Source organism: Miscanthus floridulus, chromosome 4, assembly GCF_019320115.1.
Source record: "Miscanthus floridulus cultivar M001 chromosome 4, ASM1932011v1, whole genome shotgun sequence".
In the NCBI taxonomy this organism is placed as follows: domain Eukaryota; kingdom Viridiplantae; phylum Streptophyta; class Magnoliopsida; order Poales; family Poaceae; genus Miscanthus; species Miscanthus floridulus.
This window is the reverse complement of record NC_089583.1, coordinates 1,318,568-1,332,422: the sequence shown is the minus strand read 5'-3', so window position 1 is coordinate 1,332,422 and position 13,855 is coordinate 1,318,568. Positions and strand designations below refer to the sequence as shown.

Sequence of the window (13,855 nt, the reverse complement as noted above, 5' to 3'; positions counted from 1 at the left end):
CTGCGGCTGCGGCTGTTTACTGCAGCATCGGCTAGAAATATACTGAAAATCTATACCTGTAGCAAGACTCTTGCTTAGCAGCCATGACTACACTGAAAATCCGAAATGCAACTTGACCCAGGCCAGGAGGAGGGGCAGCTGACTTGATAGGTACTACAGGTACACACATGGGTCAGGACCTTGGCCGACATGAAAAATTTGGCCTCAAAAAGTCACAAGTCAGAGATATCGAGTACCATCAAATTTTTAATCAACGCCTGTCTGCGTGATCAAATCAAACCATCATTATATTATATCTGTGCTGCGAGCATTCGCCTACAATTTCACAACTCACTGCTCCAGCCCCACGATGTCATCAGAACATGTATAAGACACACTTGGTGGTCTCTGAAATCTGAATTGGTTATACGCCTGTTCAGTCTCTCTGAATTTCTGAAACCACCAAGCAACCAATATAATAGGGCGCATATGTTTGTTGGCGCAACAACAGGCTAGCACTGTAAATACAACCAAAACAACATCTAGTAGCCACACCAAAACCAAACTCCCCAACTGAGCAACAGTAATTTTGTGCTGGAGGAAGCAATAAATTCCAGCAGTTATAAGAGGACAGTTCAACCAGCAGTCAATTTGCCGCGTGATCCATGCACAGATTGAGCAACCAGCAGACAACCCTCTCCCTCCCATTAGTCCTATGGATATTGGAATGGAGGGAGCAAACAAGCTTTGCAGGCATATAGACTGTTGTCAACTGTGATAGTTGTATGGCATAATGGTCCAACAGCAGCAGCAGCAGCATACATCTTCCAGCAGGTACAAGACAATTATTATATACTATGGCAGTAGAAGCAAATGGCGGACTGTTATTCAGTAATAACCCGCAGAACTTCTGTTCCCTATACATATCATCAAAGGAGGCAGTTGCTTCTTTTTAAGAGAGTTACAACTAATTAACTTTCAATTCATCATCTCTTCAGAAATGCTCCATCGTGCTGAGACTGGAACAACGAATCTCTCAGCCCATCCTTTAGTATCTTGTTTTCTGCTCTTGTTCACATCCTGGAGTAGCCCTCGTATTGCTCCATGAATGAGTCGTTGAACTTCTTGAAGCTCGACATGATGGCAGGGAAGTCTTCCTCCGCTGGAAGGATAGTTGTCCGAAGGTGGAACACCCTGTGTTCAGAGAAAAACAACAAATCCACCACTTCAGTAACGTTCTCTCAGATTTTCTACTCTGTTGTTATTTACAGATCACAGAAGAAAATCAAAGTAATATGTCTCAGAAGATACTGATAAGAATATAAAAAACTGGATGAAGGTCAGGGGCAGCAGATTCAACTACGCGTCATTTTTTTTTTGACAAAAAGCTACGCTTCATTTTTTTTTCAGTGACACAAACTATATATATATTCCGTTCTGAGGTCTTAAATTTATGAAACGTTATACATCACAGATAAGTCATCATATAAAAAAATCACTTACCCTTCCTTTTGCCCAAAACCAGAGCCTGGAACAGTGGAAATTCCTGTTGCCTCCAGGAGCTTGAGGCAGTAGAAAACGTCTGCTGCTTTGCCGGCTCTTTTTGCCGCCTCAATCGCTCTTGGTGGCAGCCGTATTTGGGGGAAAGAGTACATAGCTCCTGCAACAACACAATCAATTGCAAGAGAATCTAGTAAGTAAGCAATGACCATACTCTAATTGCTGCAAATCATTTAGAATTTTGATGTTACCTTCTGTGAAATTGCACACGACATTTCGGCAACTGTTGAAACCATCTGTCATCATGCGTGCTCTCCTCCTCAAAGATTCATGGACGGACTTGCTGCAACATCATTTGGAGCCACATCAAACATTAAACTTAAGAATGTACAAAAAAGACAAATAAGTATTCAGTATCCCGCATAGTTTCATTTTTCAACTGAAACTGGATGCAGACTAAAACTTCTGAGGGGCAGTATGTTTAACCTTTCAGCAGCGAATTTGGGGTATGAGATATCTCCAGGTTTAGGAGGGTTAACCATTACTCCCATCTGTAAAAGGAAAACTTATTCAGAACCCCCTTTTTTCCAGAAGCAGCTATTCAGAACTGCTTTGTAATTTGGTAAAGCAAAGAAACGAAGTTTCAAGCAAATTAGCATAGCTTGAACTGAATTAGGTTAAGAAAAATTGGTGTAGGTCCAAAGAATGAAAAAAAATTGCATACAGTAATAACCTGTACAGCATTCCAGGTTAACGTGAGCGAACAAACTTGTCAGTAAACAAACCACAAAAAAGAAGAGATTATTAAGATGCTCAATCAATTATCTGCATCCCATAACTATACTGATCCATAGAAATATTGCTTGATGCTTCATGAATAAAATCAGTGATTGACATAATTTGAATTTGAAAACTTCTAATTGAGGTCCCGAGATGAATCCAAACATATGTCATTCCAAAACAGAGTACCGGGTTTAGTGAAGGGAAAAATAATAAAGAATCAAACATTGAGCAGTGTTTCACTTACAAAAATTTGCCCAGGAACATTTGGACTCAGTGCTATTGATGCAACCTTGTAAATCTCATCTACTGTCTGCAAGCTCAAATCAACAGAGTGGTTAGCATCAGACCTTGAACATTATATTTAGAAAATGACCTTCAAAGTGCCTTTTTGTACAATAGAGTCTAGCATGCCTTATTTAAGTGCCTAGCTTGTTTAAAGGGAGAATCTTAACTGACAAAGTTTAAAGGTTTCCAGAGCATTTAACACTACTCTGCAGTTTAGACTGGACAAGGAAACCAGTTGTAAATGTACATCGTGGTGGCATAAATATGTAACTCCAGTAGACCCTACTGATTACTCTAAAGTTTCCGAAAGTTTGTCAAAGGAGACTTTGGTAAAAGTAAGACACTGATGCAACAAATGTAATAACTGCACTCTAGTCAGTTGGATGGAGCATTGGCCCAAATTGCATTGTGCAAGATATTAACAAAGTTAAACGGCACAGCATGGCCAATTAATTATGCTGTGCAGTTTACTTAATGTGTTTGCAGTTGGGTGTGAACAATTCAATATTTTCGAATATCTCATTTACATCTTTTCATACACTCATTGTCTCATTGACTTTACGTAGCTAGGAACTTTTCAATGATACTTGGGACAAGTGACATTCTGACATGCTGCAATGAAATATTACCTTGGGAGGAAGATTTGTCATTTCAAAGTATCCACCACGTTGTCCACACTCTCCCCAGTTCCCTTTGGACACAGTGTGGAAAGAAACAAGCTGAAGCTCCCTGCTTAGTGGCGGACCCATGTCGAACATAACCTGGAAAAAGTCGAGAAAGGCAACATCAGCAGCGAGTTTTGGAATTCCCAACAATCTTTTAATGTACCATGTTAGAGAGATAATCTTTTATTTTAGTTCTTAATATATTGTCCATATTTGGTTCTAAGGGATGTTTTGGTGAGCCCAATATTATAGGATTGTCAGATGAAAACCATAAGCTTAAGTCAAGTTGCAACCATGAGTTCATGACAAAGAGTCATTGGTCAGAAAACAAAAGTACCTTTCTTGCGCTTATAAATGGCCGCTCATCTTGAAAAACGTTCTGCTGATACACTTCATCTGCAAGCAGAACTAAGTTTTCATGGTAGCAAAATTGCAGAACTTCCTTTATATTTGCTTCACTAAGGCATTGGCCAGTGGGATTTCCTGGATTTATAATCACCATTGCTCGAACCTAAGCATCATAGGTAAGGAAAAGGAAAAGATCAGAGCAGAATACATACATAAAAAAAGGCCCCATTTTTACATGAGTAGTATTGAGTATTGACTATGTGATCATCAGAGTGGAATACATAAAAAAAAAGGAGAGAGACAACATTTTTACATGAGTGGCATGACTATGATGGTTTCAAAAAGATAAAAAGAACCAAGAACTGCAAGAAGCTGAAATGATGTTTAGTGATCAATATTAATCATTAAGACCAAAATTCTACATGCTATCTGTTAGTTGTTAGGTGATCAATACCAAAGGCCTCCTACAAGTTTGCTGGACATGACAAGTTGTTGAACTAAGGGGCACGATTTGAAGCCCATGGCACAAAATATTCATGAGTGGTTCCACAAAGGAAATGCTGGAAATAGCTCGATGAGACTAGAATCAGTCAATGATATGGTATTGACATTTTACTTGGTATCATTTTCTGTATCCATGTATATGTAACTACGGATGGGCAATAGGCATGCTCACAATGCCATGTGCAAAAATTGCAGAAATCATGTAGCAAGAGAAGGGAAATTTTGATTAGCACAATGATGACTAATAAAACACTCACTGTGATTCCCTTTGACCGTGCCTCCACAACTGTTTGTCGGATATTTACAAAGTCAAGGCTCCAGTTAGCCTCTTCTTCCAAGTAGTATGGGACCAGAGAACCACCATAGAGGGAAATGGAAGCTGAATAAAGTGGGTATTGAGGAACAGGGACCAAGATCTGCCACAGAAGATTTATCAACAAAGTTAGTCTTTACTCTTGAGTAGAAATAGCATCACATCGATATGTGGAAAAACCGAAAAGACATGTTTTTGAAGAACAATCATACCCCATCACTCTCGTTTCTGATGATGGTGTTCAGTATTTGCATCACACCTTTGCTGGCACCGTCTGTCAGGTAAATGAGTTCTGGATCACTGCAGTAAGCAGAGCATATAAGCATTAGAGATAAAATGGCCTACAGCTCTGATAAAATTAATTTTCAGCAGTTATTTCTAAAAAAAAATAAATTTCTGCAGTAAAGAATTCAACGTCGGATATCCATCACGCTTGTGGATGAAGTCAGCAACTTCCTTCCTAATTCCAGGGATACCACGGGAATCACTGTACGCACCTGATGGTCAGATGAAAAGTTTGGTCAGAGTACTCATAATCTCATATGGCTATGAACCTACGACAACACATACAACTGATAAAAGTTGCTTCTTTTTTCGATTATTATTCAGACTGCAAAAGGTTTGATACTTTGTGCTCGTTTTATGAACCTTGCAGGAAGATAACATTACACAGGATATGAATATGATAATTCTAGGAGACCTAAAACCAATGGCTCTTGTTTTCCCCCCCAAAACAAGAACACTGTATGGTATGGTAACGCACCTAGACCGCCCTTAGCCATGGCGAGGTAGTGCTTGGCCCTAGCGATGGCATCCGCCGGAAACATGAGGCCGACGTGGGGATCATCGAGGAGGAACGGAGCCTGGCACAGCGCCACCACCTGCGCACGGGATGCAGTCACACACAGGGTTCAGCCGTCTGGGTAAGAATAGAATAGAAGGCGTCGAGCAACCAACTCCATGAGGATGCGAAGCGGAGATGGATGGGCCTGACCTGGCGCCCGAAGGTGAGCGGCTTCTGGCCGAGGGCGTGCGGGTTGCCGACGTTGGTGAAGATGATCTTCTTGCCCTCCTTCTGGAGCTCGGAGGCGCGGAGGTACAGCTCCCCGCGCACCGCGTACCGCACCTTCTTGACGTTCTCGTTCAGCTCCTCGTAGTCCAGCGGCTTCCTCGCCATCTTGCCCCGCTGCCGTCACTCCTCCGCCGCCGCCGTTCCCCTTCCTCCCGTGGAGTGGCGGGTGGACTGGATGGATGAGTCACGGGCCGCGGGAGAGAATGGGGAAGGCAGGTGGGGACGAAAACCAGGAAGCAGTGGAGCAGGTGAGGATTTGTACTCTACTGCTGTGCTGACTGCTGTCCGTCGTGCCTCGTGCGTCTGCGTGTGGGTGGAGGACGGAGCCCGGAGGGAGAGAGATTTGGAATATGGACTTGTCGCGTTGCGGCCGTGCAGATTGATTCATCGGCGGATAATGTGGAAACGAGAATGGATGGATTAGTATTTTTCGTTTTCTTGGCGACGAAATTGGCAGGGGAGCGAGAATTTTGGGTGGCGGATCAATGGCCACTGGTTGGGTTATCGCCTCGCCCGGTGGCCCTGCGGTGGAGAAGCCCCCGCCGACGAGACGACGAACCGTGCCGCGGCACCCTGACCCTGCAATACCAATAATGCACAGCAGCAAACTTCCAGCCAAAGTTTCTTTCTGACGCGCCAGATCATGCAACTTTTGCAATTGATGAGAACGAGTGGCATCAACATTCACAGCACTGAACTGCCCCATCAGCGTGAACCACGGCAAACAGTCCACTGACACTGAGAACGAAGCTTGTTCAGAAAATTTCAGACAGGACACAGAGTGAACGTTGGTTGCAGCTAATGCTTCTGTTAGCTTCGATCGTATTTGGCTTATAAGTCATAGGCTTATTAGTCAATGAACAATATTTTTCTCTCATATCAAACCAGTCAACAGTACTTTCAATCATGGCTTATAAGTCAAACCAGCCCAAACGAACAGGACGATGGAAGTACAGTCTACATATATTCTTTTTTTATAAGAGCACTAAGTCTGTCCAAAAAAATATATAATTACGAGTTGCATGTCAGATAAAGCGGTTCACGTTTGATTAAGTTTCTAGTGAATAGTATTTGTATTTATGACTCTAAATTAATTTATTATGAAAATAAATAGCATACTTAATCTAATGGTATTTATTGGATAAATGTTAATACTTTTTATCTATAATTGGCCAGATTTAAGATATTAAAATATAGCACTGTGCTAAAATTGTAATTTTTTTTTGACGGAGGGTTCAGTTTGCGATAGGAATTTCATTGGTGCCACACGGTACCACGACAGGTGGACAGACATTTGTTACCAAGCAGATCCTGCCACTTGATCTTTTTGGAAGGATATGAAGGGGCTTTAGTCCCTACACCATTTATTTAAAGAAATATAAAAAGGAAGAAGAAGGTACAAAGCAACGTATTACACAAGATTTGATCCATAAAGAAAGAGGCGTGGCTTTTCTTGAAGTCACTGTTAAAGTGAGCAAGGATAGCTCTTTTTAGTAACATCTCGCTCTTTTGTACATTTTCTTGGTGCCCTCTGAAAATCTTGTGATTCCTTGCTGACCAAATTGTCCAACACATCAGTACTATTGCATTCATAAAGATAGAATTAAGTTGATCGTTCAAATAGCTCACAATGTCTAGGAAACTTGTCTAGGCTAGTTGTCACATCCGAATTTAAAGGACAAAATCGGATGCACAACATATGTATGCTAGGATCAATTATTCATACATATGTCGACTTCATTATAGTATCAAAATCAGAGTTGTTTACATAACGAAATATTATTATAAAGTTACCCTGGGTCTAAAAGAAAATCTCATAATCTTCCAGCGGAAATGGACGCTGTCTTCACAGGAAGGTTGACTGGGGGCAGCACCAGCCTAACAACGATACCGTCTTAAGGAAACACCATCTTTTGGAAAACTCCATCTTCTATAAACTTCGTCTTCTAGTCCGAACAAGCTGGATGGGGTAGCAAGGGGGGACAAAGAGGAAGGGTGAGTACTATCGAAATGTACTCCGCAAGTGTAGGAAAAGTATGAAATGAGGGCCAACACAAGGAAAGGCTTACAAGGTTTGACACAAGTACTTAAGGGACACATCCTATTTTTCCTTAAATCCTTAGCACCTAACTACTAGGTAAATTCTGCGTTCTCCTCCACCACACTTGGATTCCATCCGACCTCCCAACTGAACCACCCGTTCTCTTACCTAAGGGAACCACCCATCCGAAACCAGAGAGCCATCTAATCCCGAAGAAGTCCAAGCCGCTCTTGTTCGTGAGCATGGCTGATATACCAGTTTTACACTCTGCAGAGGTTACACACTTTCACCACGAGTCGTGTTTTTCCCATCACGCTTTACACTACCTAGGTGCTTAGCGGGGTCACACTACAAGGCCTTTACAAAGCCCCTCCAAGTCTGTGTTATACCTACCTCTAAGGATTCTCCCCCGTACATAAGTCTGCGACCCCAGGGGACCCCTCGTGAGCAACATAAGCTGTCCCGATGTAGCATACCTTGGACAAAACTAATTAATTAGCCAGGCCCATAGCCCATGTAGGTCTCATGGATGCGCTATTAAGCCAGGGTTACAGGTTTCGAGAACCGGTCCTTAGGATCCAGGCAGGACACTAGCATAAACCCAATCCACCAACATCAGCTGCCATACCATGGCATAAACCAACCTCAACCAAACGGTCTATCCTGCTGGATTTGCCTACTCACCATGTTACTTACCAACAACGGGTTACCAACCCACATGAAAGTTTCATAGATCATTAGTCAAAATTATACTAAACTCTTCCCAACCTAAGACTACAGGCTAAGCATGTGAATCTACCCATCCAACCTAAGGTTTCAAGGAAGATATAAACAAGGACTAGTAAACCCTAACAGGGGATTCAAATTATGACTCTGCATACAACTAATGGTCTAACTACTCTAACTCAAAGTAAAACAAATGTAGGTGCAAGATGGTCAAGGACACTTGCCTTCGAACTGGGTTTGCTCGGGGATATCGAACTCCTGATCCTAGAAGTTCTCGCACTCAGCACCTTCTGCTGACACAACAACAAACATGGCCCACAAAACATAATAAGAAACAGTACACCAAACATATTATAAAGTTTACTATCGCATAGTACTCGTCGTTATGAACTCGTGAGCGAAAGAACCACCTAAAACCGAGCTACGGTTTACAAGATATAAGCTTTGAAATCAGTGGCATTTCTGTAAATAAACTAAATTTATTTTTGGATTTTAAATAAAAGAAAACAGTAAAAGAAAAGGAACCAAGGACTGCGGGTTGATTTCGTGGAAAACCAGGGGGCTCTTTTACAAAAGGGCACGCCCGGTTGACTGTTCTGTGGACTGAGTCCACGGGCCGTGCACTGGAGGTGGTGGGGTGTGCGGTGCACCGTGGACCATGCCCAGAGTGAAGGGGTATGCTGGAGGGAGAGAAGAGCACGGCGGCACCATGGTCGCCGGCGGCGAACCCTCGCCTACGCATAGGGCCGTCCCAACAATTTCTAGGGCCCTTGGGCAAGCAAGACAATTAAGTCCCGGCAATCTAATATTTTAATATCACGAGATTGAACTATATAGTACTACTGGTAATAAGAGTTAACTCACAAAATATAGTTCGTTAAAAAATGACAATACATCAAAGAAGCTTAAAGAACAGTGAAATCACAGTACCATGAAATGACTTAAAATTTAAAATAAATTATGGGCAGCCTGCTGCCTGTGGCATGTCCATAAGTTCCTTGATGAATTAAATAATTAAACTAATAGATCAACAATTCGCTGCACTATCGCTTGATGCCTGTATGTATTGGATTGCAAGGTAAAAAAGAAACTGAAGTTTTCAGATCGAACAAACAATAAATACTGATGAACTGAAACCATAATCACTTACCGCAGAGAGTAGGGGACAGGGATGAAGGGACTACAGCGCAGCTGGGTTAGTGGGCGCCTGCTAGGGATCACAGGATTCCAGATTACGGAAATCGGGATTTCAGGATTTGGGAACGCCGGAACAGCCGCCGCTGCGCAATAGCACGCATGCTTTGACGCGGAGTCGCGAATAGGAAAGGGTTGCCGCGCAGAGCCACAGACTGAACTGGACGTGACCGTATGGAGCCAAATACATGTACTACATATACGTATACTCATGGGCCCCTAGTGCCATGGGCCCCCGGTCGTCGCACTGCCTGCCCTCCCCCATGGGACGGGCCTGCCTACGCAACCCGATCTCGGGCTACGGAGCACGATCTCGGGCTACGGAGCACGAGAGACGATGATATCAAGTTCGTTGGACTCAGGAGCTCACTGCGAAGCCGATGGAGGGTATCTTGTCGACGGGAGTGGCACCAAGAGGGGAGGCGTCGCGGAGAGGCAGATGGATGGTGGTGACGTGCTTCGGCGAGCTTGTAGCACCCCACAACGGCCAGGATTGGCGTCGAAGAGGGTCGCAGCGGGTGCGGTGTTCTTCTGCGAGGTTGAGAGTAGCAATAGCGAGGCGAGCGTGGGCCTATAGTGGGAGAGCGAGAGCTCGGATGTGTGCTCGCCAATGGCGGCGGGAGGCTCCGTGGGATGGGAGAGGGAGCGGGAAGCAGTGGGGCGGTGGCGGTGTGCTTGCAAGGGGCCGGAGCTTCCCTTGAATTGGTTAGAGAGGGGGAGGAATGAGTGGTGGGTGAGCTCGGTCATATGCCACCCATGACGGCTGCGGTCCTAGAACCGCGCAGAGAGCGTATCGCGGTGGACTGGGGAGGAGCGGACGAGGTAGAGTAGGGAAGGGGAGGGCGCGGTCCTCGCGGCAGGATCGGTCGCGCATAGCAGCCTGGTCGCTCGGGAGCCGGTGATGGCGGAGGTTAGGGACGACCAGAGGTGGGAGATGGTCCTGACAGGTGGGGACCACACTGTCAGAGAGAGGGAGGTGCGGTGCGGCCGACTGCGGCTCGGTCTGGCCCACCGGGCGGGCGCAGGGAGAGGAGTGGGCCGGCCGGATTCGGCCCAGGGAGCGAGAGAGGTTTTCTTTTCTTTTTTGTAAATTCATTTCAAAGCCAAATCAAAAGATTTTTGAACCAAATAAATTTTAGAAAACTTTTTTAATATTTGTGAATTTTGGAAACTAAATTTTGAACTTGTTTCACAATAACTTTTTAACTACTTTGTTTATTTTATAAGTAGAGCAAAAATGATTCGAACCTAAATCGGATATAAATAAATTCTTTTTCACTCAATAAAAAAATGCAAGCAGCATGAATGCAACTTAAATACAATTTAATTTATAATATATATTTTTCTTCCACTATTATTTGGTCATAAACTTAATTTAAATCTAAGAACTTTTAGGAAATTGGAAAATTTTAAAACTAGGGTGTTACACTAGTATGGTTATATTTAGAAGATTCCAGCTTGAACTTGCCAAAGGACTGTATATCGAGAGATGGTCTGCACTTTCTTCCACTTGGAGTGAGTAAAGGGCACGGCTGTATGAATCAAGATGCATGTTCTTCCGTTTTAAGATATTCCTTGTGCTTAGTCTATCTTTAATGGGGATCTAGAAAAATAATGTGTTTTTGGCTGACACATAGATTCCCATAACCATTTGTGCAGTATATGTACCTGCCTTTGTCCAACCAAGGCCTTGTATGCATCAGAGATTCAGAGGAGAAGTAGGCCTAGTTGTCCTCTCTGTCAAATAAGATGGTTTCTTCCATTATAGCTAAGAGGGTCTGTAATTGAGCAAAAGCTAGTTCTGAGAGAGGTAGATGAAATATAATAGTGTAGTGATTTGATCTTGTTTGAAGACTTTGCTGACTAGTAGAGACTTGTTCTTTACAAAGGGGTATAGCTCTTGGAAAGTGTTTTCCAGAGCCTCAATGTCCCATTTGTCTTTCCAAAAGAAGATACTCAACCCATTGCCTAAGTGCACCTTTGCAATGTCTTCGTAGTTCTCTAGAATTGTCGGATTTTCCTGCCACCAAAACAATCATTTTTTGGTGTGGTTTGGCAGTTTCCCATTGAAGTATAACTTTTCTCATATCAGTTTTACCCGTGGAATGTCCAATCTGTTGAAGAACTTGTGAAGGTTCTTAAGCATCATGGCTTTATTGTGTTTCTTGAGGCTTACCACTTACCTTCAATCATGTTGCCCCAAACTTTACAAATCATCATTTGTCTCTAAGAGTTGAGTTGACTTCCCTTTCCCATTGTGTTCCCTTTTGCTTCCACTCTCTCTTAAGAGTCCTTCCACCTCTTAGTCCACATTCTCCACCTCTTAGTCCACATTCTCCTGAAACAAATCATCATCTCCATCCTCTAACTCATAATCAGTGTCCAAGAAATATTTATCTTCATTCTCACTATCTTTGGAACTAGCTTCATTAACATCTTCATGTATCAATATCTGTTGCTCAACCCTCTTGTTCTTTAGATCAATGTAGACACATGCAATTTATCACCAAGATTCTTCTGCACATAATTAACTCTCTCTGGACTCAAAACTTTTGGCAAAGATGACATTGAATTGTGTTGTGATACCAGTGCCTAACACGGAAGTGATTGCTTGGATCTACGTACGAGATGCTCATAGAAGATTAGACAACACACTAGAGACTCAAAATTTGGTAACGAGGTTCGACCTGAAGCCTACGACCCCGGACCCCGAGCCATGCTTATAGGCACTCCTCCCCAAAACTACGACATCGCTCGCCCAGGGTGTTGGCCACCCAAAGCCGCTAGCACCCTCCCATGAGCCTGTCACTATGTGGTTTGTGCTACCACTCTGTCCCCTTGGGTTACAACAGCAGCCCTCCCTTTTATAGAGAGGACTTGATTCTAAGCACCCAACAGTTAGCTCCACCTAACCCTCTAATGCTAATTACAACATAAGTCCACTATATCCTATTTAGTACAAATAAATATTTGACACATTTACATCGTTTCCACCTTGGCAAATATTTCCCCATTTTGAAGCTTGTCATGCGTGAATCACCATGTACTCTAGACTTGAGTTGTCTGACTTTGCTGCTTCACGAAGAGCAGCCCGACTGAGTCTGACTTGGCCTTAGACGCACTGCCACAGGAAGCCCCGCTAGCCTTGCAACTTCATTCCCAGTGACTCTAGCTCTAACAGTGCATCCTTGCATCTTGTACAGCTACAACACCATCTCTCTACCAACTAGAGAAGATTACTCTCATTGTCTGATTCACCCACAGATGTTGCAACATTAGCACTTGCCTCCTTCTTCCCTAGATAGTCCTTCTTCACATGTCCCCAATCTTCGCACTTGAAGCACGTCACCTTCTTCTTCATGTTGCTCTTGGCCTCCACCTTCCCCTGCTAGTATATGCTCACCACTGACCAACAGACCTTCATCTTGAGGTGCCTCCACTGCATTGTTCTTCCTCCTTTGTACTCAAGCAAGCAATGCTGCAGTAATATCCTCAATATTGATAGTTTCCTTGCTATATGATAGTGTAGTAACAACATGCTCATAGTATGGTAGTAGAGAGCACAAAAGAATTATTTTCTTGTCTTCATCATCAATTTTTGACATCTCTATGTGCTAGATCAATAACCATTTGATTGAAGACATCTAGGTGCTCAACCCACACATGCAATTTCTCTTCTGCACATAATTAACTCAGTTTGGGCTCAAAACTTTTGGCAAAGATGACATTGGAGTGTGTTGTGATACCGGCGCCAAACATGGAAGCGATTGCTTGGATCCCTTCTGCATCCCGTTCTGCATCACAGAATCTAAGAAAAGCATAGAGACTAGGGCATCATGAACTCACTGTACAAAGGCTTTGCATCCCATTTCCGTTGCAATCACACCGCCATCCTTCTCGGTCGTCGTAGCATGCTTGTCTAGCGTCGGTCAATCCCACTTATCCAATATAATCTCCTTCATGTGCGGACTCCCTTGCCAATGATGGCCACAATAACACACCTCCGAGTCCTCCACCACCAGCGGAGAAGACGAATAGTTAGGGTCGGGAATGGCCAGCAATGAAACACTTTTATAGATAGGAGGACTATTACACAAAATTGTACACCAGCTCAGGTTTCTTGGTTAACATAAGATGTCTACAGTGGCAAGCCACATAAGCACTATGCTGGTCCACACCATACAAGTAGTACGGGGATTGGCATGACACACCATACAAGTAGTACTGTGGATATACATATATTTTTTTGTTTATTGTTTCAGAGTATGTTAAGTTTGTGGTAGGAATTTCATTGTTCCAGTCCAGACAAAGATACGGTGTTTATTACCAAACAGGATCCTACCACTTGACTTCAATTATGCTGTCCCGAACTTTACAAAGCCGTGCGTGTCCTGTCCCCGGATATATACATTTTGGCAGCGCCATCCCACATTATTTTACTCTCC

At 43.3% G+C, this 13,855-nt stretch overlaps 1 protein-coding gene across 1 annotated transcript; it reads right to left on the bottom strand.

The window, feature by feature from the left end:
- Positions 1-843: 843 nt before the first annotated feature.
- Positions 844-5,802, bottom strand: LOC136549280 (glutamate--glyoxylate aminotransferase 1-like). Its single transcript, XM_066540517.1, has 12 exons — positions 5,372-5,802; positions 5,141-5,258; positions 4,793-4,874; positions 4,590-4,677; positions 4,322-4,480; positions 3,550-3,723; positions 3,177-3,308; positions 2,507-2,572; positions 1,966-2,030; positions 1,731-1,822; positions 1,483-1,639; positions 844-1,173 (listed from the first exon to the last, which is right to left on the bottom strand). Exons 1-12 carry the CDS (start codon positions 5,552-5,554, stop codon positions 1,053-1,055), a joined length of 1,437 nt encoding a protein of 478 aa, XP_066396614.1. The 5' UTR covers positions 5,555-5,802; the 3' UTR covers positions 844-1,052.
- Between the last annotated feature and the right edge of the window lie 8,053 nt (positions 5,803-13,855).